The sequence below is a fragment of the Erythrolamprus reginae genome, chromosome 10 (genome assembly GCF_031021105.1).
Source record: "Erythrolamprus reginae isolate rEryReg1 chromosome 10, rEryReg1.hap1, whole genome shotgun sequence".
In the NCBI taxonomy this organism is placed as follows: Eukaryota; Metazoa; Chordata; class Lepidosauria; order Squamata; family Dipsadidae; genus Erythrolamprus; species Erythrolamprus reginae.
Genome location: NC_091959.1, coordinates 6,476,534 through 6,503,728, shown reverse-complemented (window position 1 = coordinate 6,503,728; position 27,195 = coordinate 6,476,534). Strand labels below are relative to the sequence as shown.

The following is a 27,195-nucleotide window of genomic DNA, read 5'->3' as shown; positions in this document are numbered from 1 at the left end:
CCTTACCCTCTTTTTTTGTTCTTCCTCTTCTTCTTTAGTGACTTCTTCCCCCCTTCTTGTCCTCTCTGTCTTCTTCACCTTTCTTCCTCCTTCCCCCTTTCCTCCTCTCCTCCTCCTCCTCCTCCTCTTCTTTGGCCTCTTCTTCTCCTCCTCCCTCTTCTTCGCTTTCTCCTTATCATCTTCGTCCTCCTCTTCATTCTTTTCTTCCCTCCATCCCCCTCCTCTTCTTCTTCTTCTCTGTCTCCTCTTCGTCTTCCTCCTCTTCCTCCTTCATCGTCTTCTTTCCCCATCCTCCTCCTCCCCTCCCCTTCTTCACCATCTCCTCTTTGTCTTCCTCCTCCTTTCTCCTCTTCGTCTTTCTCCTCTTCTATATCGTCTTCTTCCATTGTCCTCTTCCTCCCCTCCCCTTCTTCTTCTTCTCCATCTCCTCTTCGTCTTCCTCCTCCTCTTTCTCCTCTTCCTCCTCCTTCTTCATCATCTTCTTCCATTGTCCTCTTCTTCCCCTCCCCTTCTTCTTCTTCTCCATCTCCTCTTCGTCTTCCTCCTCCTCTTTCTCCTCTTCCTCCTCCTTCTTCATCATCTTCTTCCATTGTCTTCTTCCCCTCCCCTCGTTCTTCATTGTCTTCTCTTCATCTTCCTCCTCCTCTTTTCTTTGTCTTCCTCCTCTTCCTCCATCCTCCTCCTCTTCCCCTCCCCTTCTTCTTCTCTGTCCTCTCTTCGTCTTCCTCCTCCTCGTCCTCCTCTTCTTCCATCCTTCTCTCCCCCTCCCCCACTCTTCATCGTCTTCTCCCCCTCCCCCTCCCCCCGGGCTCCCCCCGCCTCCAGCATCGGGAGGCCGGCCTTTGCTCTCTCCGGGAGGGCTCAAGGCTTCTCCCCCCCGCCGCCTTGGGACCCTGCCAGGGCAGAGTCCGAGCCCCCCCCCGCCCCCTCCACCTCCCCGCGCTCAACGTAGCGTCGGCCGCTCGGATAAAGTTCCCAGCAGCCGGGGAGGGCGCCGCGCATCAGCTGGCCCGATGGCGGCGCGGGGCGAGGCCGTGGAAGCGGCGGCGGCGGCGGCGGGGGCCAACTTGGCCGTGGTGGTGCGGGCAGCCGGCGAGCTGTGCCTGGTAGGGCGGCTCGGTCTCTCCCACCCCCCGGGCCCCGCGGGCAGAGAGAGGGGCGGGCGGGCGGGCGCCGGGTTGGAGAAGCTGCTCCCGCTTCCCTGCCCGACTAGGAGCATTGCAAAGGAAAGGCCGGCTTGCCAATCGGACTGGCTGGGTGGGATGGGCTTTGGGCAGCCCCCATGCCCCCCCAGGAGAGGCCTGGCACGGGCAGCCCCCCCCCCCCCCGACTCAATTCACAGGGATCTGGGCGGCGGGAAGCTGGCAGGGGCTTCTTGGGGGAGCCTCTCCTTTCAAAAGGGGGAAAACTCCCACTCATTATACTGAAATTGGGGTACAGTTTGTCCATGTCACTCTTTCTTTCTTTCTTTCTTTCTTTCTTTCTTTCTTTCTTTCTTTCTTTCTTTCTTTCTTTCTTTCTTTCTTTCTTTCTTTCTTTCTTTCCTTTTTTCTCCTTTCCTTTCCTTTCTTTTCTCCTCCCCTCCCCTCCATCCCTCCCTCCCTTCCTTCTTTTCTGTCTTTCTTCTTTCACTCACTTTCTCTTTCCTTCTTCCTTTCCTTTCTTTTGCTTCCCCTCTATCTTTCCTTTCTCCTTTCCTTTCCTTTCCTTTCCTTCCTTCCTTCCTGTCTTTTTCTTTCACTCACTTTCTCTTTCCTTCTTCCCTTGCCCTTCCTTCCTTCCTTCCTTCCTTCCTTCTTTCCGTCCATCTTCCTTCTTTCACTCCTTCCCTTCCCTTCCCTCTCTTTTCCTTCTCCTTTCCCTTCATTCAAAGGCAGCTTAAAAGTAAACCACCAAGATGAATATTTCCTCCCCACCCCATACTTCCGCCTGTTTCCCTTTCCTTGTCCATCAGGCTCTTCCTGAACCACTCAGGTCCTTCAGGAGGTTAGATGTTCTTGGGTTCTTTAGCAGATGAGTCAATAGCGGGGAGAAAGGCCCATTATTAATTATTTTGTGGCAATGATCTGGCTCCTACGAGTTGCTAAACCACAGTTGGTGCTTTCTTATCTCAGGTTGCCCTACCAAGCCATCACTCCCCCAAGGTTGCCATTTGACATCCTATGAAAAGTAGACAATTATTGACCTCTTTGCCCTCATTTAAAGGGTGCATCCCATCTGTGTCTGGTTTACAAAAAAAAAAAAAAAAGGCAAACACCATAAAAAAATTGCGTTTGTAAATTTCTGCTTTTAAAACTAGGGAGGAATCTGAGTTGGGATTTTGCATCCAGGCCTTAATGGAAAAACCCATTCATTTGTTGGCAGTGGTGGACCCTTGCTTTTTATATGTTGAAACGGGAGGGGCTCATCAATAAAAGAGTGAGATGTCAAAATTCTTTTAAAGAAAATTCCATAGAATTACCAGGTTTAAGAGGAAGCAAAAAAAAAGGAGCATTTGCCATTGTTATATGGTTTGGTTATTCAGATTTTCTCATCTTATGACGTTTATCTTCTTCCAGAATCAAGACTCACAAGCTAATCATTAAACAGACTTTATGTATTTTGTGGCCACAAACATTTAAGATGTAATATTTCACCTTTCCCCTGTCAAAGTTATTATCTTTCAATAATGCCCATATCAGGCTTTATTTTCTTGGAGCGTAACCCTGCTGTTCTGTTCGGGTCGTATGTGACCCGAAGCCAAGTTTGAGTCCCTGTAAAAATTTTTCCCTGCATATCTGAAACTTGAAATTTCATGACTATTTATCATTTCAGGGGTTCTCTCTATGAGAATTTTTTTGGGGGGGTGGGGGGCTTAGTTTTTGCTGGGCAAAAAAAGTTACAAATCTTCTGTTCGGGTCACATACGACCCGGACCGAAAACTCTTCATTTGCAGTGCTTATGTTTGGTCTTTTTGAAAGCTTTTTTCACTTGGAAAGTAGTCTGAACATTTCTGCACACAATGATATGAAAATTGAAATGAAAAAAGTAAATCTTATTGGTTTATTTTGCGGATATAATGCACGCCCCCCCCGTTTTTGTGAAATTTTTTTCAATTTATGGATAGTTTTGCTTGCAAAATGCATTCTATTTTACTAAAGTTGGTGTGAGATTGGTAGCTTGAACATTTCTGAATATAAGAAAAATATAAAGGAACTGAAAAAAATGATTCTTATTGGTTTTTTAACATCAGAAATAAGGCCTCCCCCCCCCCCTTGGCTGCTTGCAACCATTTTCACTTTTTATTTTTTTATGCTCCAAATCCGAAATATTCTTTAAAATCTTAGGCATTCATTTACTCAATTTAACAATGCTGATCATCAAAAAATATTTTTGGGGTGGTGGCTAATTGTTTTCTGGGCAAAAAAAAATCATAACTTTGAATCTGTTTCTGTTCGTATGTGACCGGACCAAAAATATTTTTTTAGGTACTTGAATTTGATCTTTTTGAAAACTTTTTCAACTGGAAAACTAGTTTGAACATTTCTGAACATAATGATATGAAAATTGAACTGGAAAAATTGAGACTTATATTTTTATTTTGATCAAAAAGCCCCTCCCCCCATCCTTTTTTAATTTCGTGTCAATTTCTATTTTTTAAGGCTACAAATCCCTAAGGAATTTTCCCCCAAGAGGTTTGATATACTAAATTGAACATTTCTGAATATAAGAAAAATATAAATGAACTGAAAAAAATGGTTCTTATTGGTTTATTTTTGCCACAAAAGGGCCACCCCCCCTCGGCCTTGCTGTGTGCCATTATTGTCACTGTTTATACATATTTGTCTAGAAATATTTGGAATATCCTTTTGAAAATCAACCACATTGTAGCCAGAGAACTAATTTTATGAAACAAATCCATTTTACTAAAAAAAAGTATGTAAGTTTGAAATTAACAGCATAATTTTTATATAAATTGAAATAATTGAGGCATACTTTATGTGCAAAATAAACCAATATGCATCAATTTTTCCAGTTCAATTTTCATATCATTATGTTCAGAAATGTTCAAGCTACCAATCCCACACCAACTTTAGTAAAATAGAATGTATTTTGCTAGCAAAACTATCCATAAAGTGAAGACTATTTAAAAAAAACGGGGGGGGCATGCATTTCATCAACAAAATAAACCAATATGCATCAATTTTTCCAGTTCAATTTTCATATCATTATGTTCAGAAATGTTCAAGCTACCAATCCCATAGCAACTTTAGTAAAATAGAATGCATTTTGTAAGCAAAACTATCCATAAATTGAAAAAAATTTCACAAAAACAGGGGGGGCGTGCATTATATCCGCAAAATAAACCAATAAGATTTACTTTTTTCATTTCAATTTTCATATCATTGTGTGCAGAAATGTTCAGACTACTTTCCAAGTGAAAAAAGCTTTCAAAAAGACCAAACATAAGCACTGCAAATGAAGAGTTTTCGGTCCGGGTCAGGGTGACCCGGGAACATAAGATTTGTTATTTTTCTTAAACAGAACAGCTTAAAATATAATTTGCTTCTTCTAGGGCTAGGCAGTGCTTGGAGGTCTGTGTTTATAGATATAGTGGTAAAGATATTATATGGCATTATTTCTGTTAACTACTACTTCTTCTTCCTCTTCTTCCTCCTCTTCCTCCTCTTCTTCCTCTTCTTCCTCTTCCTCTTCCTCCTCTTCCTCTTCCTCCTCCTCCTCTTCCTCTTCCTCCTCTTCCTCCTCTTCCTCTTCTTCCTCCTCTTCCTCCTCTTCCTCTTCCTGTTCCTCCTCTTCCTCCTCTTCCTCTTCTTCCTCTTCCTCCTCTTCTTCCTCCTCTTCCTCTTCTTCCTCCTCTTCCTCCTCTTCTTCCTCTTCCTCTTCCTCCTCTTCCTCCTCTTCCTCCTCTTCCTCCTCTTCCTCCTCTTCCTCCTCTTCCTCCTCTTCCTCCTCTTCCTCCTCTTCCTCCTCTTCCTCCTCTTCCTCCTCTTCCTCCTCTTCCTCCTCTCCCTCTCCCTCTTCCTCTTCCTCTTCCTCTTCTTTGATTTGAAAAAGGGTTGAAATCTTTTCCCATTTCTGTTTTGGAATTTCCAGGGCAGACTAGGTGATTTAATTTTGGTACGAGCTGCATTTAAGGTTTTGTCTAAAACTGAACCTTCCCTAAATTTCTTTATCCCTCCCCCTTTTTTTCAGGAAAACCGACCAGTTCCTGAACCTGGCCCTAATGGTAAGTTAGGAAGTAGTAGTAGCAGTAGTAGAAGGATGAAGCCTTTCTTTAACAACAAAATATTGCAACTCCTCTTTTTCTACTCCAGTCCGTTAGGGAGATGCTTGTCTGAACTGCTTCCAGATGTTAACTGGATATTATGGACTTATAAAAAAACCCACAACACTCCACAATATTGTGCAATACAACCAAGGCTTATATTCGTGGCCTAGTTACATCATTTTTGTCTAGGAGAAACAAAGTAAAAAGAGCCAAATATGAACAATTAGAACAAGGAATTAAACAGAGGCAGAATTACAAATAAATCCCAAGAATACAAAAGTTAAAGAAAAGAGAGATCACATTAGACATTGTATTAATCTAACTGAACAGGAAGAAATCGCAGATAAAATTAAGGCAGCTAAACAATTCCACTTTGAACGAGCCAGTAAACATAGAAACATAGAAGACTGACGGCAGAAAAAGACCTCATGGTCCATCTAGTCTGCCCTTATACTATTTCCTGTATTTTATCTTACAATGGATATATGTTTATCCCAGGCATGTTTAAATTCAGTTCCTGTGGATTTACCAACCACGTCTGCTGGAAGTTTGTTCCAAGGATCTACTACTCTTTCAGTAAAATAATATTTTCTCATGTTGCCTTTGATCTTTCCCCCAACTAACCTCAGATTGTGTTCCCTTGTTCTTGTGTTCACTTTCCTATTAAGAACACTTCCCTCCTGAACCTTATTTAACTGTTTAACATATTTAAATGTTTCGATCATGTCCCCCCTTTTCCTTCTGTCCTCCAGACTATACAGATTGAGTCCATGAAGTCTTTCCTGATACGTTTTATGCTTAAGACCTTCCACCATTCTTGTAGCCCGTCTTTGGACCCGTTCAATTTTGTCAATATCTTTTTGTAGGTGAGGTCTCCAGAACTGGACACAGTATTCCGGGCAGATGGTTAACTTACAATTTGAGAAAACTAAATGAAAAAAAAAACAACTTAAAAAACCCCACTCCAATCCCTTTTGACTTCAGTCCCTTTTGCCAGCACTTCCATCTGTCTATCAGGGTCATCTTATATCCTCAACTCTACCTATTTGTTTCTTTTATCATTGTGATAAAAGCTCTAGATGCCAAAGAACTGGATAAAAGGTCCAGCTAGGAAACCATTTGCCTGGAGGAATCTAGCAACTTACATCGGTGTAAGTCGACAAAGTATGGCCTGAAGTTATTAGTCCTGGTGGAGGTATTGCAAAACCACAGTCTGGTGTGACTCTTGTACAATTCCAATTTCCTTGATTATGTCTCTGTGCCTATCATGAATCACTGTCCGGTAAATTGGAGTTGCCCTGGGCTTTGAGTCAACAGTATTGGAAGAAATAGGACACAGGTGGATTTTAGGGCATGAGTTGATAGGTAATGTGACTAAACAAAATATCTAGGCCATGTATTTGATTGTGTCTGATAATTCTATCTCTGCACTGTTTTGTCAATGTCCTACAAGATGAAGGACGAGAACAGTCAACAGTTTCTTAGTTCATTAAGATATATTCAGATAGCTTTGTAAATATGTCTCCCTTTGGCTATTTCCTTGCACCTTGATCAGATCTGGACTCATTCTTTCAATAGACTCTTGAGATTTAATGAAAAGAAGGACTAGGCGGGACATGACTAGAAAAAGACCTCATGGTCCATCTAGTCTGCCCTTATACTATTTTCTGTATTTTATCTTAGGATGGATATATGTTTATCCCAGGCATGTTTAAATTCAGTTACTGTGGATTTATTTACCACGTCTGCTGGAAGTTTGTTCCAAGGATCTACTACTCTTTCAGTAAAATAATATTTTCTCATGTTGCCTTTGATCTTTCCCCCAACTAACTTCAGATTGTGTCCCCTTGTTCTTGTGTTCACTTTCCTATTAAGAACACTTCCCTCCTGAACCTTATTTAACCCTTTAACATATTTAAATGTTTCGATCATGTCCCCCCTTTTCCTTCTGTCCTCCAGACTATACAGATGGAGTTCATGAAGTCTTTCCTGATACGTTTTATGCTTGAGCCTTTCCACCATTCTTGTAGCCCGTCTTTGGACCCGTTCAATTTTGTCCATATCTTTTTGTAGGTGAGGTCTCCAGAACTGAACACAATATTCCAAATGTGGTCTCACCAGCGCTCTATATAAGGGGATCACAATCTCCCTCTTCCTGCTTGTTATACCTCTATTATTTGTTATTTGGGCTTTTAGCTCTTCAACTTTTAATCTCATTTACATAACGAGGGCATGTCAATCATAGCCATGTATGGATCCATATTTACTTAAAGGGATTTAGACGAACCCATCAATCACGTTTCTATGGCTTCTAAAATCTGCCCCTCTTTAGGGGCTACGTAATAAGTGATTTCTCTCTCTGATTTCTCTCTTTTGTAACAGAAGTGCTTTTGAAAATGCACTCCGTGGGGATCTGTGGGTCTGACGTCCACTACTGGCAACATGGACGAATTGGAAATTTTGTGGTGAAGTCTCCAATGGTGCTGGGCCACGAAGCTTCAGGAACCGTTGTTAAAGTAGGGACTTCGGTAACCAAGTTGAAGAAAGGTGAGTTGAAGCTCTTCTCAAGTCACCGCCATCTTTCCTCTTAGTAGCTGATGAGTAAGGCCTGAACAGTATGTACAAAACAGCTGGAGGTAGGGACTTCCAACTCCCATCTCAATTGCTACTGATTTGGGACAAATACAGTTGAATTGTTGGCTTTAGGACTAAAATAAGCTGAAGAAAATAGTGGAATCAAGAAAAACAATGGGCAGATTTATTTATTTTGTGTGATGGTTGTACCAAATTCTTTCTTGTCCCTTTCTGTTCTGTCGGGCTCTCTGGTAGAATCCTCCCAAAAATTCACAGGTACAAATTTCAGACACACACAGGTTTGAAAATTCAAAACAATGTTCTTTATAATGAAAATTCCCTTAACCTAAGCCCTCTTTTGGTATAGCAAAGAGCCCTCGTCTCCAAACAAACTGGTAATTGGTACAAGTCCCTTATCAGTTCTGTGATACTTAGCTTGCAGCTGTGAGGCAATTCACAGTCCTTCTTCTTTCACAAAGTGAAACACACTTTGCTCTGGTTTAGTTTCAAAGCGGGGGAAAATCAGCACACAAAAGGTCAAAGTCAGTAAAGCAGTCACGAAACACAAGGATCAGATAATCCTCCACAATGGCCAAACCCACAGGCTGCTCTTTATAGCAGCCTCACTAATGACCACAGCCCCACCCAACCACAGGTGGCCTCATTTTCTTTGATAATAATCTCTCAGTTGTTGCTGCCTATGCATCGCTCTCCGCATGCGTGGCTGTATCATTAACTCTTGTTCCGAATCCAAGGAGGATCTAGATCATTGATCTCCTTCTGAGCTGTCTGCCACACTCTCCTCCTCCCTGTCACTCATGTCTTTTTGGGCAGAGGAGCCTTCATCAGCAGATTCCATCGGGGGCAAAACAGGCCTGTGGCATGTGGATGTCTCCCCCACATCCACAGTCCTTGGGGCAGGAGCTGGGCCAGAGCTCACCACAACACTTTCTCTACAATCCCTCCCTCTGTCCCTGAACTTCCAAACCACTCCACAAAGTATTATTTGGCCTTTGCCTTAAAAAAAAAAGTTGGGCAACCGCGATTTGTAGAAATGTTTATATACTGCGTTTAAATCCAGCCTTTCTTGCATTAGTGCAGTAGATTCATTTGCCTTCCATCTGTCTCCTAATGTCCTTTGTGTAAACTGTGATGGATCTTCTCAGAGGAAGAGCAGAGATTTTCATAGATCTGCCTTTTCAGGTTTGGAACTGAGGGGAACTTAATGCTAGAACTGCGTGATTTTGTGGGGCCTGGCAAATCCAAAAGTTTCTAAATTATATCTCATCCCCTTCTGAGTCGATAATTTCTTGTCATTGGGTTCTTACCTCAGCTCGAATGTCTGTAATGTGACTGTGCTGCTCTAAAGATTACAAGAAAGGCTCCAGGGCTTTTAGGTTTCATCAGCTTTCAGGTAAATAATTGTTTTATAGTAATACTTAATACTTCAGAGAATCTGCTTAGAGTTAAAAGGCGTGAATGGGTCTCCTAGATACGCAAATTTATTATTTATTTTATTCATTTATTTATTTTGTCCAATACACAATGAGGGTTTTAGTGGGTATATATCTATATACACATAGTAAAATACATGATGAAGGTTATAGAGGAGATACTCATAGTAAAATATATCTAAGAAAGAATAGAAAAGAAGATATAGTAATAGAACATATCAATGAAAGAATAGGAGAAGAGATAGGAATAGAAGAAAGGTATAGGAGATATAGGAGAGTAATAGGACAGGGGACGGAAGGCACTCTAGTGCACTTGTACTCGCCCCTTACTGACCTCTTAGGAATCTGGATAGGTCAACCGTAGATAATCTAAGGGTAAAGTGTTGGGGGTTTGGGGATGACACTATGGAGTCCGGTAATGAGTTCCACGCTTCGACAACTCGGTTACTGAAGTCATATTTTTTACAGTCAAGTTTGGAGCGGTTAATATTAAGTTTAAATCTGTTGTGTGCTCTTGTGTTGTTGTGGTTGAAGTTGAAGTAGTTGCCGACAGGCAGGGCGTTGCAGCATATGATCTTGTGGGCAATACTTAGATCTTGTTTAAGGCGTCTTAGTTCTAAACTTTCTAGGCCCAGGATTGAAAGTCTAGTCTTGTAGGGTATTCTATTTCGAGTGGAGGAGTGAAGGGCTCTTCTGGTGAAGGATCTTTGGACATTTTCAAGGGTATTAATGTCTGAGATGCGATATGGGTTCCAAACAAATCTCTTTGGCGGGTCATTTTTCCCTCCCTGCTTTCTCTCCTTCTTACATCCTTACATCCTGACATCCCACAGGTGATCGGGTAGCCATTGAGCCTGGCGTTCCTCGAGAAATTGACGAATTCTGCAAGACTGGACGTTACAACCTCTCTCCGAGCATCTTCTTCTGCGCAACCCCTCCCGACGATGGGAACCTGTGCCGATATTACAAACACGACGCCAACTTTTGCTACAAGTTAGTTGCAGTGTTTTGGGGGAACCAAAATTTGATTTTTTAAAATGTTATGGATTTTAGGTCAGTTATTTAGTTAACTAATTGGGTTTGCCACTGTAATTTATTATTTTTATTATATGTTATAAGCCACCCCGAGTCTTTGGAACTCATTACCAGACTCAATAGTGTCAACTCCCAACCCCCAACATTTCTCTCTTAGACTATCCACGATTGACCTCTCCAGGTTCCTAAGAGGCCAGTAAGGGGCGTACATAAGTGCACTGGTGTGCCTTACGTCCCCTGTCCAATTGTCTTTCCTTATCTCATATATTATATATATTCTCTCCCTCTCATATACTTCTCTTCTTTTTTACTTACTATCTTTATATATATTACTTAATGTCTATTCTCTTCCACATGTATTGTATATTGGACAAAGAATAAATAAATAAAAAATAATAATAAATCCAATAAATAAATGTCACGAAGCTAACCAATGAGGTAGTAGGGTTTTTCCTGGGTTTAATCGACTTTGAGCAATGTGCAGCTTCCTAAATGTGCAACTTGGGTTAAGAACAGAGAGAATCTGGAATAGAATAACAGAGTTGGAAGGGACCTTTGGAGGTCTTCTAGTCAAACCCTCTCCTGCACCACCTCAGACAAATGGTTATCCAACATCTTCTTAAGCATTTACAGTGTTGGAGATTCACAATTTCTGGAGGCAGGTTGTTCCACAGATTAACTGTTCTCACGGTCAGGAAATTTCTCCTTAATTCTAAATGGCTTCTTTCCTTGATTGGTTTCTACCCGTTGCTTCTTGTTCTATCCTCAGGTGCTTTGGAGAATAGGTTGCCTCCCTCTCAACCACATAATTAAAACTGAAACCCTAAATCACCCTACATCACAACACAACCTTACATAAACTGGGGACATTCAAAACCAAAGAATTAGCTTCACAGATTCAGGGACTGAATCTGAGATCTTTACAATAAAGCAATTTTTTTTAAATCATAGCCCTTCCTTTCCATAATGGATAAATATAACACCACTCCAATTTCTTCTGCATATCACTGTTGTTTTTTCCCCTGGATCACTTCAGTGCTCTAGAAAGGGGAAAAAATAATAATTTAATCATGAGAGAGTAGTTTTTATGCATAGAATAGAATGGAATAGAATGGAACATAATAGAATAGAATAGAATAGAATAGAATAGAATTCTTTATTGGCCAAGTGTGATTGGACACCCAAGGAATTTGTCTTTGGTGCATATTTCTAAAGTATTCAAAACCAGCAGGCTGTGAAATTTAGGGATTAACTAACACGGGAAGTAAAGTACTTATTTTGTTCTGAAGGGGATGGAGAATTTAAAAACGATTGCCAATATTTATTTATTGAATTGATTTATATGGTTGCTACACCCCACAGCAATGACTCTGGGCAGCGTACAATGATTAAAGCAAACAATTGTTTTTAAAAAACCATCCATTAAGGAGTGTTTGAGTTCATAGAAATAATTCTGACCACAACCAACCAACCAACCAACCAGTAGAGCTAAGCCAGTTTTATGCTCTGATGCTTGGGACAATATGTAGGAACAAGTTTCAGATGTAACAGAGAGATTAGTCATGAAAAAGCAAAGAAACCCTCTGGAGCAGAATATTTGTAGCTCAGGCTTGAAATGAGGGGTGGTGATGTTACGTATCATCAATCAGACTGATGATGTTAAGTAGTTAGGCAACGAAATGTCTACACGAAAGCAAGAAAGCTCAGAGAGAACCAAGGATGCCTCAAAGAAACTCCTTCTCAAAAAAAAAATCAAAAATTTTATAATTCCACGAGAGGCAAAACATTTTATTATAATATTATTACATATCCCCTTTCCACCATAAACCCTTTTCCTCTGCAGTTCTTAATTATTATTATTATTTTATTATTATTTATTGGATTTGTATGCCGCCCCTCTCCGTGGACTCGGGGCGGCTAACAACAGTGACAAAAAACAGAATGTAAAAATCCAATACTACAACAGCTAAAAACCCTTGTTATAAAACCAATCATACATACAAACATACCATGCATAAATTGTAGAAGCCTAGGGGGAAAGATTATCTTAATTCCCCCATGCCTGACAGCAGAGGTGGGTTTTGAGGAGCTTACGAAATGCAAGGAGGGTGGGGGCTATTCTAATCTCTGGGGGGAGTTGGTTCCAGAGGGTCGGGGCCGCCACAGAAAAGGCTCTTCCCCTGAGCCCCGCCAACCGACATTGTTTAGTTGACGGGACCCGGAGAAGGCCCACTCTGTGGGACCTAACTGGTCACTGGGATTCGTGCGGCAGAAGGCGGTCCCTGAGATTTATAGGTCATAACCAACACTTTGAATTGTGACCAGAATCTGATCGGCCACCAATGCAAACTGCATGAATTCTTGGAAAGTTGTAATAATTCTTGAATTTTTATTTGAACTTGGAATGCATTCTGACTTTTTTGATATATACTGGTCAAAAAAAATAAAGGGAACACTCAAAGAACACATCCTAGATCTGACAATGAAATATTATCATTGAATACTTTGTTCTGTACAAAGTTGAATGTGCACAACAGCATATGAAATTGATTGTCAATCAGTGTTGCTTCCTAAGGGGACAGTTTGATTTCACAGAAGTTTGAGTTACTTAGAGTTATATTATGTTGTTTAAGTGTTCCCTTTATTTTTTTTTGAGTAGTGTATTTTAGTAATTCCTTGAATGTATTTTTCCCCTCCAATATTATCTAGAGTCTCATTTTCTGGTCTCAAAGTCGTGTGACAAATAAAGAGGCCTTTCCCCATCTGTAGAAATATAGAAACATAGAAGATTGACGGCAGAAAAAGACCTCCTGGTCCATCCAGTCTTCCCTTATACTATTTCCTGCCTTTTATCTTAGGATGGATATATGTTTATACCAGGCATGTTTAAATTCAGTCACTGTGGATTTATCTACCACGTCTGCTGGAAGTTTGTTCCAAGGATCTACTACTCTTTCAGTAAAATAATATTTTCTCATGTTACTTCTGATCTTTCCCCCCAACTGACCTCTGATTGTGCCCCCTTGTTCTTGGGTTCACTTTCCTATTAAAAACACTTCCCTCCTGAACCTTATTTAACTCTTTAACATATTTAAATGTCCTGATCATGTCCCCCCTTTCCCTTCTGTCCTCCAGACCAGTGATTTTCAACCTTTTTTGCGCCATGGCACATTTTTTACATTTACAAACCCTGGGGCACATTGAGAGGGGGGGGGGGCGGCTAAAAAAAGTTTGGACAAAATTTTTTTCTCTCTCTTCCTTCCTTTCGCTCTATTTCTCTCTCCCTCCCTCTTTCTCTCCCTTCTTCTTTTTTTCTCTCTCTCCATCCCTCTTTCTTTCTCTCTTCCTTCCTTCCTCTCTTTTTTGCTCTCTTTCTCCCTCCCTCCCTCTATGTCTTTCTCTCTCTCTCTTTCTTTCTCTCACCCTCTTTCTGTCTCTCTTGCTTTCTTTCTCTCTCTTGTTCTCTTTCTCTCTCTCTCTCTCTTTCTTTCTTTCTCTCTCTCTCTTTCTTTCTCTCTCTTTCTCTCTCTCTTTCTTTCTCTCTCTTTCTCTCTCTCTTGTTTTCTTTTTCTCTCTCTTGCTTTCTCTCTCTCTCTCTTTCTCTCTCTCTTTCTTTCTTTTTCTCTCTCTCTTTCTTTCTTTCTCTCTCTCTTGTTTTTTCTCTCTTTCTTTCTCTCTCTCTCTTTCTTTCTCTCTCTCTTGTTTTCTTTCTCTGAGCTTCGCGGCACACCTGACCATGTCTCACGGCACACTAGTGGGCCGCGGCACACTGGTTGAAAAACACTGCTCCAGACTATACAGATGGAGTTCATGAAATCTTTCCTGATAAGTTTGATGATTAAGACCTTCCACCATTTTTGTAACCCGTCTTTGGACCCGTTCAATTTTTATCAATATCCTTTTGTAGGTGAGGTCTGTAGACAAGAGACTGGGAGTTGTCAGCGAGACAAAAGGCTGCCTGCCTCTTTTCTTTTTATCTTTCCCAAGAAACAGTTTTCAGAGGCTGAAGCCTGCCCTAAAGATTAAGACTCTTCTTAAAATAGCAGAACTAATGTGCATACAACACCACGCCCCGCAGGCAGTTGGGACTGGCTGATCGAAAAGCCAGATAATGCCAGCAAGATTAACTGCAGCTTTGAAATAAAGGAAGTAACAGTCTTACTCCACACCGTTTCTTTGCAGAAACTCTTGCGGTGGAGAGTTTTGAAGAAGTAATTGTATATGTCAGTTCCAGAAGAATGAAATGATTGGCTGAAATTCATCCTTTTTCAGAGGAGGTTGCTAAACCTCTAATTACTGCTAATCAGTTACGGGATGACAATGGCCTTTCACATGCTTACCTAGAAAAAATTACATTATGTTACATTATGTTGCATTATATTACATAGCATAGCGTAGCGTAGCGTAGCACAGCATAGCATAGAATTCTTTATTGGCCAAGTGTGATTGAACACACAAGAAATTTGCCTTTGGTGCCATCTTGGATCTTGGATATGATATAATAAATAATATAGCAACATCATAGCATAGTATATTATATAGTATATTATATTTATATCATATTACATGTTGTAAGCCGCCCTGAGTCTAAGGAGAAGGTCGGCATAAAAATCAAATAAATAAATAGATAAATAGATAAATAGATAAATAGATAAATAGATAAATAGATAAATAGATAAATAGATAGATAGATAAATAAATAAATATTACATTGCATTATTATACACTATTAACTATTTATTTATTTATTATTTATTAATTAGATTTATATGCCCCCCTTTTCCGAAGACTCGAGGCGGTTATATTATACTATCCTATATTATACTGCTCAAAAAAATAAAGGGAACACTTATTTGTAAGCCGCCCTGAATCTAAGGAGAAGGGCGGCATAAAAATCAAATAAATAAATAGATAAATAGATAAATAGATAAATAGATAAATAGATAAATAGATAAATAGATAAATAGATAAATAGATAAATAGATAAATAGATAAATAGATAAATAGATAAATAGATAAATAGATAAATAGATAAATAAATAGATAAATAGATAAATAGATAAATAAATAGATAAATAAATAGATAAATAGATAGATAAATAAATATTACATTGCATTATTATACCCTATTAACTATTTATTTATTTATTTATTATTTATTAATTAGATTTATATGCCCCCCTTTTCTGAGGACTCGAGGCGGTTATATTATACTATACTATATTATACTGCTCAAAAAAACAAAGGGAACACTTAAACAACAGAATATAACTCCAAGCAAATCAAACTTCTGTGAAATGAAACTGTCCACTTAGGTAGCAGCACTGATTGACAATCAATTTCATTTTGTTGTGAGCGCCCTCAACTTTGTAGCGAAGAAAGTATTCCATGAGAATATTTCCTTCGTTCAGATCTAGGATGGGTTCTTTGAGTGTTCCCTTTATTATTATTTTTTGAGCAGTGTATATATTATATCATTATATCATCACATTAATATCACATTACACTATATTATATTATAACATTACATTATTACATTATTATATTAATTTTTTTATTTATTGTATTTATATGCCGCTAACTCCAAAACAGAATCTGAGCAGCTAACAGTAGGAATAAATACAAAAACAATAAAAATAATGAAATTCTAATAATAAAACATACAATAAAACAGTAATAACGTTAAAAAAACATACATACTTGAAATCAATCTAATTTCAGGCCTGCCGGAAAAGCCAGGTCTTAACAGCTTTCCGGAAGACCAGTAGGGTCTTTTTTTAAAAAAATATTTTTATTGGTTTTGCAGATAAGGTTACATAAAACAAACATAAAACGGTGCACAGTGCATGTGCCCATCACCCGACTGACAATAACCATCACCACCATCACCAATTGCGGGGGGTTCAAATATTTACTAGTTTATATATATAATTGTCAGTAGGGTCTTTGGGGGCAGTTGGTTCCATATTATTATATTATAATTATATATATATCATATTATACTATAATTATATAATTATATTAGTATTACATTGTTCAGTTAAATTTCTGTATCAGAATTTTAATTCAGCGACTTTGTGTGGCTTACGATAAAAAGTTAAGAGTTAGAAAGCGCTACAAACAATTGAAATTAGAATAAAAAGATTAAAGGTTAAAAGATGGAACGAAGGTGTTGGATAGCACTCAAAGAATAAAATAAATCAGGAGTCCTCCTTTGCAAAGGAGCCTAAAGTAGAATACTGTATATATATTTCACACACACTGACACGGCATTTGCTGGCTGGGGAATTCTGGGAGTTGAAGTCCAAATATCTTCAAGTGGCCAAGGTTGGGAAACACTGGTCTACATGATTTCAAAGAATGACAATTCACTAGCTAGGGAACAAGTAACTTTAGCATCTTAGAGTTGTGCTTCATTTATGTTAAGCTGTTGTTCTTATAGGATTTTTAAAATTTATTTATTTATTTATTTGTTTGTTTGTTTATCTATCTATCTATCTATCTATCTATCTATCTATCTATCTATCTATCTATCTATCTATCTATCTATCTATCTATCTATCTATCTATCCATCCATCCATCCATCCATCCATCCATCCATCCATCCATCCATCCATCCATCCATCCATCCATCCATCTATCTATCTATCTATCTATCTATCTATTAATTAAATTTGTATGCCGCCCCTCTCCGTAGACTCGGGGTGGCTCACAGCAGTGGTAGAAACAATGTACAATACAAATCTAATAATACGAATACAATTCAGAGGAACTTGAATTGGTATCTCCTGGGGATTGCCCAGTTCCGTTGTTGAATTAAACAGTATTTACCAAGCAGTTTATCAATCACTGAGCAAGGAGGACATTCTAGGGAACAGCCCAGTTATTTTAAGACTTGTTCTTAATGGGAAGAGATGTTTATCTATTACTTCTGTTCCTTTTCCCCTGCAACTTTAAGGAAATTGAACTATGAGGCTCATGTCCTTTCTCACAACACATCATACATAAATTATATAGGCCTGGGGAAGATATTTCAATTCCCCCATGCCTGACGGCAGAGGTGGGTTTTGAGAAGTTTACAAAAGGCAAGGAGGGTGGGGGCAATTCTGATCTCTGGGGGGAGTTGGTTCCAGAGGGCTGGGGCTGCCACAGAGAAGGCTCTTCCCCTGGGTCCCGCTAAATGACATTGTTTAGTCGACGGGACCCGGAGAAGGCCAACTCTGTGGGACCTAACCGATCGCTAGGATTCGTGCGGCAGAAGACGGTCCCGGAGATATTCTGGGAGACTTATGCTTTCTACTTTACACACCCTAATGGAAATTCTTTGGTCTCTTTGGTCTTTCCTCAGGCTTCCAGACAATGTCACCTTTGAGGAAGGAGCTCTGGTTGAACCTCTTTCAGTTGCAATTCATGCCTGTAGAAGAGCCAAGGTGACGCTGGGCAGCAAAGTCTTCATTTGTGGCGCTGGTATGGGAGGCTTTGGCATTTCTTTGACGTTTCTAAAAAGGTTGTACAGTGGTACCTCTACTTATGAACTTCATTCGTTCTGTGACCAGGTTCTTAAGTAGAAAGGTTTGTAAGAAGAAGCAATTTTTCCCCATAGGAATCAATGTAAAAGCAAATAATGCGTGCGATCGTGGAAATCACAGGGAGGGTGAAGGCCCTGTTTCCTCCCAGGAGATTCCTAGAGAGGCCCCACGGAGGCTTCTCCCTGACTTTTCCAGCCCTGTTTACTCCCAGGAGATTCCTAGAGAGGCCCCATGGAGCAGGGGAAGGGAAGGGGATATATGTTGTACTGCCATATAACAGACATCTTACAGCTGTACTTACAAATAGATAATACAATGTTCTGTTTCTGTGTTTTTAATATGTATATAATTTAATAAAACTTTATTTTAAAAAAATAATAACCAGACTTACCACCAAAGACCATCTCTTTGTTTTCGTAGGACCCATTGGGCTTGTGAATTTGCTTATTGCTAAGGCGATGGGAGCTGCGCAAGTGGTGATTAGCGGTAAGATCAATTTACAAATCTGGATGTAAATCTAAACAACTGTGTCAAGTTTAGGATGGGTGGACTTCAATCCTTGGGATTCCCCAGCCAACATGGGGAGTTACTTTATTTTGCTTTTCCTGAATTCTGCTAGCCTTCAGAAAAAGTGAAATAGTAGCCCTCCTTCACAATATAACTTATAACCGTTCATTTAGTGAACGTTCAAAGTTACAACAACACTGAAGAAAAGTGATTTGTGACTGTTTTTCACACTTAAGTCTGTTGCAGTATCCCCACATTATCAAAATTCAGATGCTTAGCAACTATTATTATTATTATTATTTATTAGATTTGTATGCCGCCCCTCTCCGAAGACTCGGGGCGGCTAACAACAATATAAAAAGACAATGTAAACAAATCTAATATTAAAAACAATCTAAAAAACCCCAATTTAAAAAAACCACTCATACCAACAAGCATACCATGTATAAATTCTATAAGCCTAGGGGGGAGGGAAATTTCAATTCCCCCATGCCTGACGACAGAGGTGGGTTTTAAGGAGCTTGCGAAAGGTGAGGAGGGTGGGGGCAACTCTGATATCTGGGGGGAGCTGGTTCCAGAGGGTGGGGGCCCCCACAGAGAAGGCTCTTCTCCTGGGTCCCGCCAAACGACATTGCTGATATTTATGAGAGTTGTAGTGTCCAGTGGGGGCATAAGGTCCCCTTTTGTAACCTTCTGACAAACAAAATAAAAGGGAACACAAGATTCATTTAACAACATAATTGCAGTGATTTACTTAAAAACTGTGGCAAGAAAAATCATAAAATTTGGAAAATTCGCTTAACAACTGTTTCACTTAGTAACATAAATTCTGGGCTGAATTGCGGTCATAGCTCAAGGACTACCTGCATCGGTCCCATGCCAGAGCCTCCAAATTTTCTGAAGATATATTTATCAAATGCGAAGCTATTCTAGGAATATATACCTTGTGCCACTTCCATGGCTAAGCAACTCGGCCTTTTGGCTAAGATCAAGTGTGGCAACTTTAAAGGTCTATGAACCGTAAAAAGAAGGCCAACAGATCTTAAAGAAAGCAAATGAAACATCGTTCTGTGCATTAATAACAGTCTTCAAATAAATTATTCCAATATTTTAAAATAAAATAAATATATATTCTAACAGCCTCACTAGATCAGATGATTAGCAGGTAGGACATGGGGATGTATTATAAGTATTTGCGAAGAAAAAACTGCACATAAATTAAAAACGATAGAACTCAATTTTTTAGGTTACTTTAATCAAGTGACTCAATAAGGTATGCAACAAATAATAATAATAATAATAATAATAATAATAATAATAATAATAATAATATGATGGAATATTTTAAATGCCCGCAGAGGTTAAAGAGATGTTTTACTCCCAATTGTAGGCATTTAGTGGGAAAGGAGAAGGGGCTGACAACATGGTTCGCACAACACGTTTAACCCACAAGGGACTCTGGCATAAGCCCGTGAAAGTGGTCCCAGTGGTACTTGGCACGCTGGGCGCAGTGCCAAAGGATCTCAGTGGACATTTGAAAACCATCGGAATTGACAAAATCTCCATCTGTCAATTGCAAAAAGCTGCTTTACTGGGATCGGCAAACATAATTCGCCGCTACATCACACAGTCCTATGTGCTTGGGAAGCGCCCGACTGCTGATAAAATACGAAATCCAGCATAGTGATCTCGTTTGCTGTGTTGTACTGACATAATAATAATAATAATAATAATAATAATAATAATAATAATAATAATGCATACTGTGAATTGTATTCCATGAAATAGCCAGTTGTACAAATGCCAGGAAGCTATAAAAGAATTTATGCATTTCACTGGGGCAACTTGCCCCAGTTCAATTCAGAGGAACTTGAATTGGTATCTCCTGGGGATTGCCCAGTTCTGTTGAATTAAACAGTATTTACAAAGTAGTTTATCAATCACTGAGCAAGGAGGCAATTCTAGGGAACAGCCCAGTTACTTTAAGACTTGTTCTTAATGGGAAGAGATGTTTATCTATTACCTCTGTTCCTTTTCCCCTGCAACTTTAAGGAAATTGAACTATGAGGCTGGTGTCCTTTCTCACAAAAGCCTTTTGTTTCACTGCAAGCTCGCAAACAAGTTAACTCTTTTCTTGGTATAAGATTTTTTTATTTTCTCCACCATATCTCAAGACCTAAAATGGTCACCTAACATCAAAAACATCATCAAAAAAGCACAACAAAGAATGTTCTTTCTGCGCCAGCTCAGGAAGCTCAAACTGCCCAAGGAGCTGCTGATTCAGTTCTACAGAGGAATCATTGAGTCTGTCATCTGCACCTCTATAACTGTCTGGTTTGGTGCTGCAACCCAACAGGACCGACACAGACTTCAGAGGATAATCAGAATTGCAGAAAAAACAATTGCTGCCAACCTGCCTTCCATTGAGGACCGGTATACTGCACAAGCCAAAAAGAGGGTGGGGAAAATATTTACTGACCCCTCGCATCCTGGACACAAATTGTTTCAACTCCTACCCTCAAAACGTCACTAGAGCACTGCACACCAAGACAACTAGACACAAGAATAGTTTTTTCCCGAACGCCATCACTCTACTAAACAAATAATTCCCTCAAAACTGTCAGACTTTCTACTAAATCTGCACTTCTATTCTACTAGTTTTTCTCATCATTCCTATCACCCATTTCCTCCCATGTTGACTGTATGACTGTAACTTGTTGCGTATATCCTAAGATTTTTATTAATATTGCTTCTTCATTGCTTATTTGACCCCTATGACAATCATTAAGTGTTGTATCACATGATTCTTGACAAATGTATATTTTATTTTATGTACGTTGAGAGCATATGCACCAAGACAAATTCCTTGTGTGTCCAATCACACTTGGCCAATAAAAATTCTATTCTATTCTATTCTATTCTATTCTATTCTATTCTATTCTAAAGTAAAACAATATTTAGTTATAAACAAACACAACAACAATACTTAAAATCAATCATATATAAATTTTTCTTTTCTTATTACTCCATCAACGGAGGGTCTTATCTCTCCTCGTCTAAAATTTTCTATCAATTTTATACAACATTATCAATTCTTGAAAATCTAAATAAAAATTCTTCCTCTCCGTCTTACTATAAAAAGTTACATTACATCAATGCAAAGAATAAGAAAATCTCTTTTATCTAAATTTTAATATCGTGTCATAGAGCTAATTAAAAATTCTCTCTCTATATATATCTTCAATAAAAGGAACTATTTATAATATATCACCTACTTCATAAAATAAAGTTTTATATGTTTAAAATCTAAACAATAAGTAAATTTTGTGTTATATAGTACTACCATCATTTCTCATCTTTGCTTCCAAAGTTTAAATCAAATTTTCATTTCAATTTTTCCCAAAATTAACCAATTACCAACACATACATATCTCTTAGTTTTCTGTCCAATCATAAAACTTCCCCCAAATTTTATAATAATCCGTGTCTTGCTTATCTTTAAGTTTCAATCTACTCATCTCTGCACAATCCATAATTTTTCTCAAAAATTCCCTTTCTGTTGGTATCCTATTCAGTTTCCAACATTGTGCATATACAATCCTAGCTGCTGTAATTATATGTATAATTATATATTAATATAATTAATTATAATTATATTATACATTACATATGTATGATTGTCTTTGTCATACTCAGTAAACAAGCGAACTCTCGGCTACCATTTTTAACTTCTTAAATTAATTAATTAATTAAATAAATAAAAATTAAACTAACATCTTGGATCCTATTGGTGCATTTTTTTTTGACTGCTATGAATTTTTGCTTTCTTTGCCTATAGATTTGTCTGCTCCCCGACTTGAAAAAGCGAAAGAAATCGGGGCTGATTTCGCCATCCAGGTCAAAGGTCAGAGCCCGGAGGTGCTGGCTAGTATGGTAGAAAGCTTGTTGGGTTGTATGCCTGACATTACCTTGGAATGCACCGGGGCTGAATCCTGCATCCAGACTGGAATATATGTGAGTGTTTCATAGCTTAAAGGCACCAAGAATGGTTCTTAAGAAATGGTTAGAAACATAGAAGACTGACAGCCGAAAAAGACCTCATGGTCCATCTAGTCTGCCCTTATACTATTTCCTGTATTTTATCTTACAATGGATATATGTTTATCCCAGGCATGTTTAAATTCAGTGACTGTGGATTTACCAACCATGTCTGCTGGAAGTTTGTTCCAAGGATCTACTACTCTTTCAGTGAAATAATATTTTCTCACGTTGCTTTTGATCTTTCCCCCAACTAACTTCAGATTGTGCCCCCTTGTTCTGGTGTTCACTTTCCTATTAAAAACACTTCCCTCCTGAACCTTATTTAACCCTTTAGCATATTTAAATGTTTCGATCCTGTCCCCCCTTTTCCTTCTGTCCTCCAGACTATTCAGATTGAGTTCATGAAGTCTTTCCTGATACGTTTTATGCTTAGGACCTTCCACCATTCTTGTAGCCCGTCTTTGGACCCGTTCAATTTTGTCAATATCTTTTTGTAGGTGAGGTCTCCAGAACTGAACACAGTATTCCAAATGGGGTCTCACCAGCGCTCTATATAAGGGGATCACAATCTCCCTCTTCCTGCTTGTTATACCTCTAGCTATGCAGCCAAGCATCCTACTTGTTTTTCCTACTGCCCGACCACACTGCTCACCCATTTTGAGACTGTCAGAAATCACTACCCCTAAATCCTTCTCTTCTGAAGTTTTTGCTAACACAGAACTGCCAATGCAATACTCAGATTGAGGATTCCTTTTCCCCAAGTGCATTATTTTACATTTGGAAACATTAAACTGCAGTTTCCATTGCTTTGACCATTTGGTTCTTAAGAAGAGACATTTGGTTCTTAAGAAGAGACAAAAAAATCTTGATCACACAGTTCTTATCTAGAAAAGTTCTTAAGTAGAGGCGGTCTTAGGTAAAGGTACCACTGTATATACTTGGATCTTCTTATTTCTTCTCAGGCAACCCGTTCTGGTGGGACTTTAGTTTTGGTGGGTCTGGGCCCAGAAATGGTCACCTTGCCCATTGTGAATGCAGCGGTGCGCGAGGTGGACATCTGTGGGATATTTAGATACTGCAACACGTAAGTATTACTTGTTCTGTCGAGCTCTCTGGTAGAATCCTCCCGAAAATGCACAGATACAATTTCAGACACACGTTTGAAAATTCAAAACAATGTTCTTTATACCAAAAATGCAAATAAACGGAGCACTCTTTTGGTATAGCAAAGAGCACTCGTCCCCAAACAAACTGGTAATTTGTACAAGTCCCTTATCAGTTCTGAGATACGTAGCTTGCAGCTGTGAGGCAATTCATAGTCCTTCTTCTTTCACAAAGTGAAACACACTTTGCTCTGGTTTAGTTTCAAAGCGGGGAAAAATCAGCACACAAATGTCAAAGTCAGCAAAGCAGTCACGAAACACAACGATCAGATAATCCTCCACAATGGCCAAACCCACAGGCTGCTCTTTATAGCAGCGTCACTAATTACCGCAGTCCCACCCAACCACAGGTGGCCTCATTTTCTTTGATAATAATCTCTCAGTTGTTGCTGCCTATGCATCGCTCTCCGCATGCGTGGCTGTATCATTAACTCTTGTTCTGAATCCAAGGAGGAGCTAGATAATTGATCTCCTTCTGAGCTGTCTGCCCCACTCTCCTCCTCCCTGTCACTCATGTCTTCTTGGTCAGAGGAGCCTTCACCAGCAGATTCCACCGGGAGCAAAACAGGCCTGCAGCATGTGGATGTCTCCCACACATCCACAGTCCTTGGGGTAGGAGCTGGCCCAGAGCTAACCACAACATTACTCATGGGCCCAGAAGAGCAAATAGAGCTTTATTTTCCGCATGTTTGGCTGGGGAGGATGGATGATATTTTATTGATTTTGGACACTGAATGGAAAATTGTGAAATGTTCTAAGACTTTTGTCAACTATTTTTTTAAATTAAAAATAGAATCAAACGTAATTCTTAGAAAGTCCTTGAAATCCGATAAGTGCCTCGTAAGGAAGAAGAATGGGCTTTCATTGTGTAGCAGCTATTTTGTTTTGCCGTCAAATATTGTGTGCCTAAGGAAAATAAGGGTAACACATTCTCCATTGCTTTTTATCAAGAGGGTGTGGACGAGATTGAGATGGACAGAAAATATTGTACAATACAGATAATTTAGGTACAGAATGTTTAGTGCTTAATCTAGACACTATTGTGCAAACATCTAATTCCGTGAACATAATTAAAAAGAGAAAGACGGAAAAATCTTACATGTGATTTAAATATAAATTTAAGTCATTTAATTCACCTAATTTAAATACATTCAAACTGGGTTTTCAGAAATTTCCTGATTATTTTTGTTTTAACAGAATACAATTGTGCATAATCCTTGATTTACAACTGCAATTAACCCCAAAATGTATTATTATTATTATTATTATTATTATTATTATTATTATTATTATTAATTAGATTTGTATGCCGCTCCTCTCCGCAGACTCGGGGCGGCTCACAGCAGTGACAAAAACAATATACATTGACAAATCTAATAATTCAAAATCTAAAATAACAATTGTACATTTACAAATCTAAAAGCAAAGAAGCCCAATATAAAAAACATACATACAATCATATCATGCACTAAAATTACATAGGCAGGGGGAGATGTCTCAGTTCCCCCACGCTTGACGACAGAGGTGGGTTTTAAGGAGTTTACGAAAGGCAAGGAGGGTGGGGGCAGTCCTAATCTCTGGAGGGAGATGATTCCAGAGGGTTGGGGCTGCCACAGAGAAGGCTCTTCCCCTGGATCCCGCCAGAAAACATTGTTTAGTCGATGTTGTTGAGACAGTTGTTCATTGAGTTTTACCCCATTTTATGATCTTTGTTGAGTTGTTCGGTGAATCAGTGCAATTTTTAAGATAGTAACACATCTGTTAAATGAAACTTTGGTTGACTTTACTCATTAGAAGTTTGTAAAAAGTGATTACACAATTACCAAATACTGCAACCGTCAAAAATATGAGTAGAGTGATGGCATTCGGGGAAAAAACTGTTCTTGTGTCTAGTTATCTTAGTGTGCAGTGCTCTGTAGCAACGTTTTGAGGGTGGGAATTGAAGCAGTTTGTGTCCAGGATGTGAGGGGTCAGTAAATATTTTCCACGCCCTCTTTTTGACTCGTGCAGTCTACAGGTCCTCAATGGAAGGCAGGTTGGCACCAATTGTTTTTTCTGCAGTTCAGATTCTCCTCTGAAGTCTGTGCCGGTCTTGTTGGGTTGCAGAACCAAACCAGACCATTATAGAGGTGCAGATGGCATATTCAATAAGAATTTTATTTTATTTATTTATTTTGTCCAATACATAAAACGCATTGAAGAGAAAGATATGTAATAATATAAGTAAAGAAAAGAATAGAAGAAAAGATATAAAAGTATAGGTGAACATATTTGAAAGGAAAAAAAGATAAATGAGATAAGGAGAGACAATTGGACAGAGGACGGAAGGCACACTGGTGCACTTATGCACGCCCCTTACTGACCTCTAAGGAACCTGGAGAGGTCAATCGTGGATAGTCTAAGGGAAAAATGTTTGGGGTTGGGGGTTGACACTACTGAGTCAGGTAATGAGTTCCACGCTTCGACAACTCGGTTGCTGAAGTCATATTTTTTACAGTCAAGTTTGGAGCAGTTAATATTAAGTTTAAATCTGTTGCGTGCTCTTGTGTTGTTGCGATTGAAGCTGAAATAGTCATTGACAGGTAGAATGTTGCAGCATATGATCTTGCGGGCAATACTTAGATCGTGTTTTAGGCGACGTAGTTCTAAGCTTTCTAGACCTAGGATTGATAGTCTGCTTTCGTAGGGTCTTCTGTTTCGAGTGGAGGAGTGAAGGGCTCTTCTGGTGAAGTATCTTTGGACGTTTTCAAGGGTGTTGATGTCCGAGATGTGGTATGGGTTCCAGACAGATGAACTGTATTCAAGGATGGGTCTGGCAAAAGTTTTGTAGGCTTTGGTGAGTAGCGTGAGATTGCCAGAGCAGAAGCTGCGTAGGATCGGGTTAACAACTCTAGAAGCCTTTTTGGCGATATTGTTGCAGTGGGCTTTGGCACTTAGATCATTTGATATTAGTATTCCAAGGTCTTTTACTGAGTGGGGGTTGGCTGTGAGATTTTGTTTATTCAGTTTATATATGAGGTTTGGATAAGGATGATACTGATGATTATGATGATGATGATTTTAAAAAATAATCCCTGCCACAAACAGGCACTCAGGTGTACAATTTCCTTTTTTGTCCTTTGCTTTCTTCGCAGGTGGCCCATGGCGATCGCGATGCTTGCATCGAAAAAAATCAACGTCCAACCACTGGTGACCCACCGTTTCCCTTTGGAAAAGGCAACGGAAGCATTTGAAGCAACCAAGAAAGGGATCGGGATAAAAATTATGCTGAAATGTGACCCAAACGATCAGAACCCATAAAAAAATATTTAAAACAAAAACTCCCAAAGTCATTGTGGTCCATTCTAGTTTCCTGTTAGGGAGAATTAAGTCCATGGAGAAGAAAATATAAACAAAGTGAATCAGAGCCTTAAACCGATGATATCGTCCTCCTCAAGGAAACAAATGTTATGCAAATTATTCAGGAACTGGAACCTAAAAAGTTCGGATGAATATATAAATAATGACCTCTGTCGTTACAAGTGAAATGCGTCATTGGAACCAGCGCAGAACTGTAAAGTCTTAGGAGAAGGGCGGCCTAGATATCGAAATGATAAATAAATAGATAAATAAACAAGTAAAA

At 39.1% G+C, this 27,195-nt stretch overlaps 1 protein-coding gene across 1 annotated transcript; it reads left to right on the top strand.

The window, feature by feature from the left end:
- The first annotated feature begins 900 nt into the window (after positions 1–900).
- On the top strand, positions 901–27,195 carry SORD (sorbitol dehydrogenase). The gene is made up of 9 exons (XM_070762871.1): positions 901–1,106; positions 5,194–5,227; positions 7,652–7,816; positions 10,131–10,290; positions 17,682–17,800; positions 18,283–18,348; positions 22,208–22,383; positions 23,373–23,494; positions 26,708–27,195. Exons 1-9 carry the CDS (start codon positions 1,014–1,016, stop codon positions 26,871–26,873), a joined length of 1,101 nt encoding a protein of 366 aa, XP_070618972.1. The 5' UTR covers positions 901–1,013; the 3' UTR covers positions 26,874–27,195.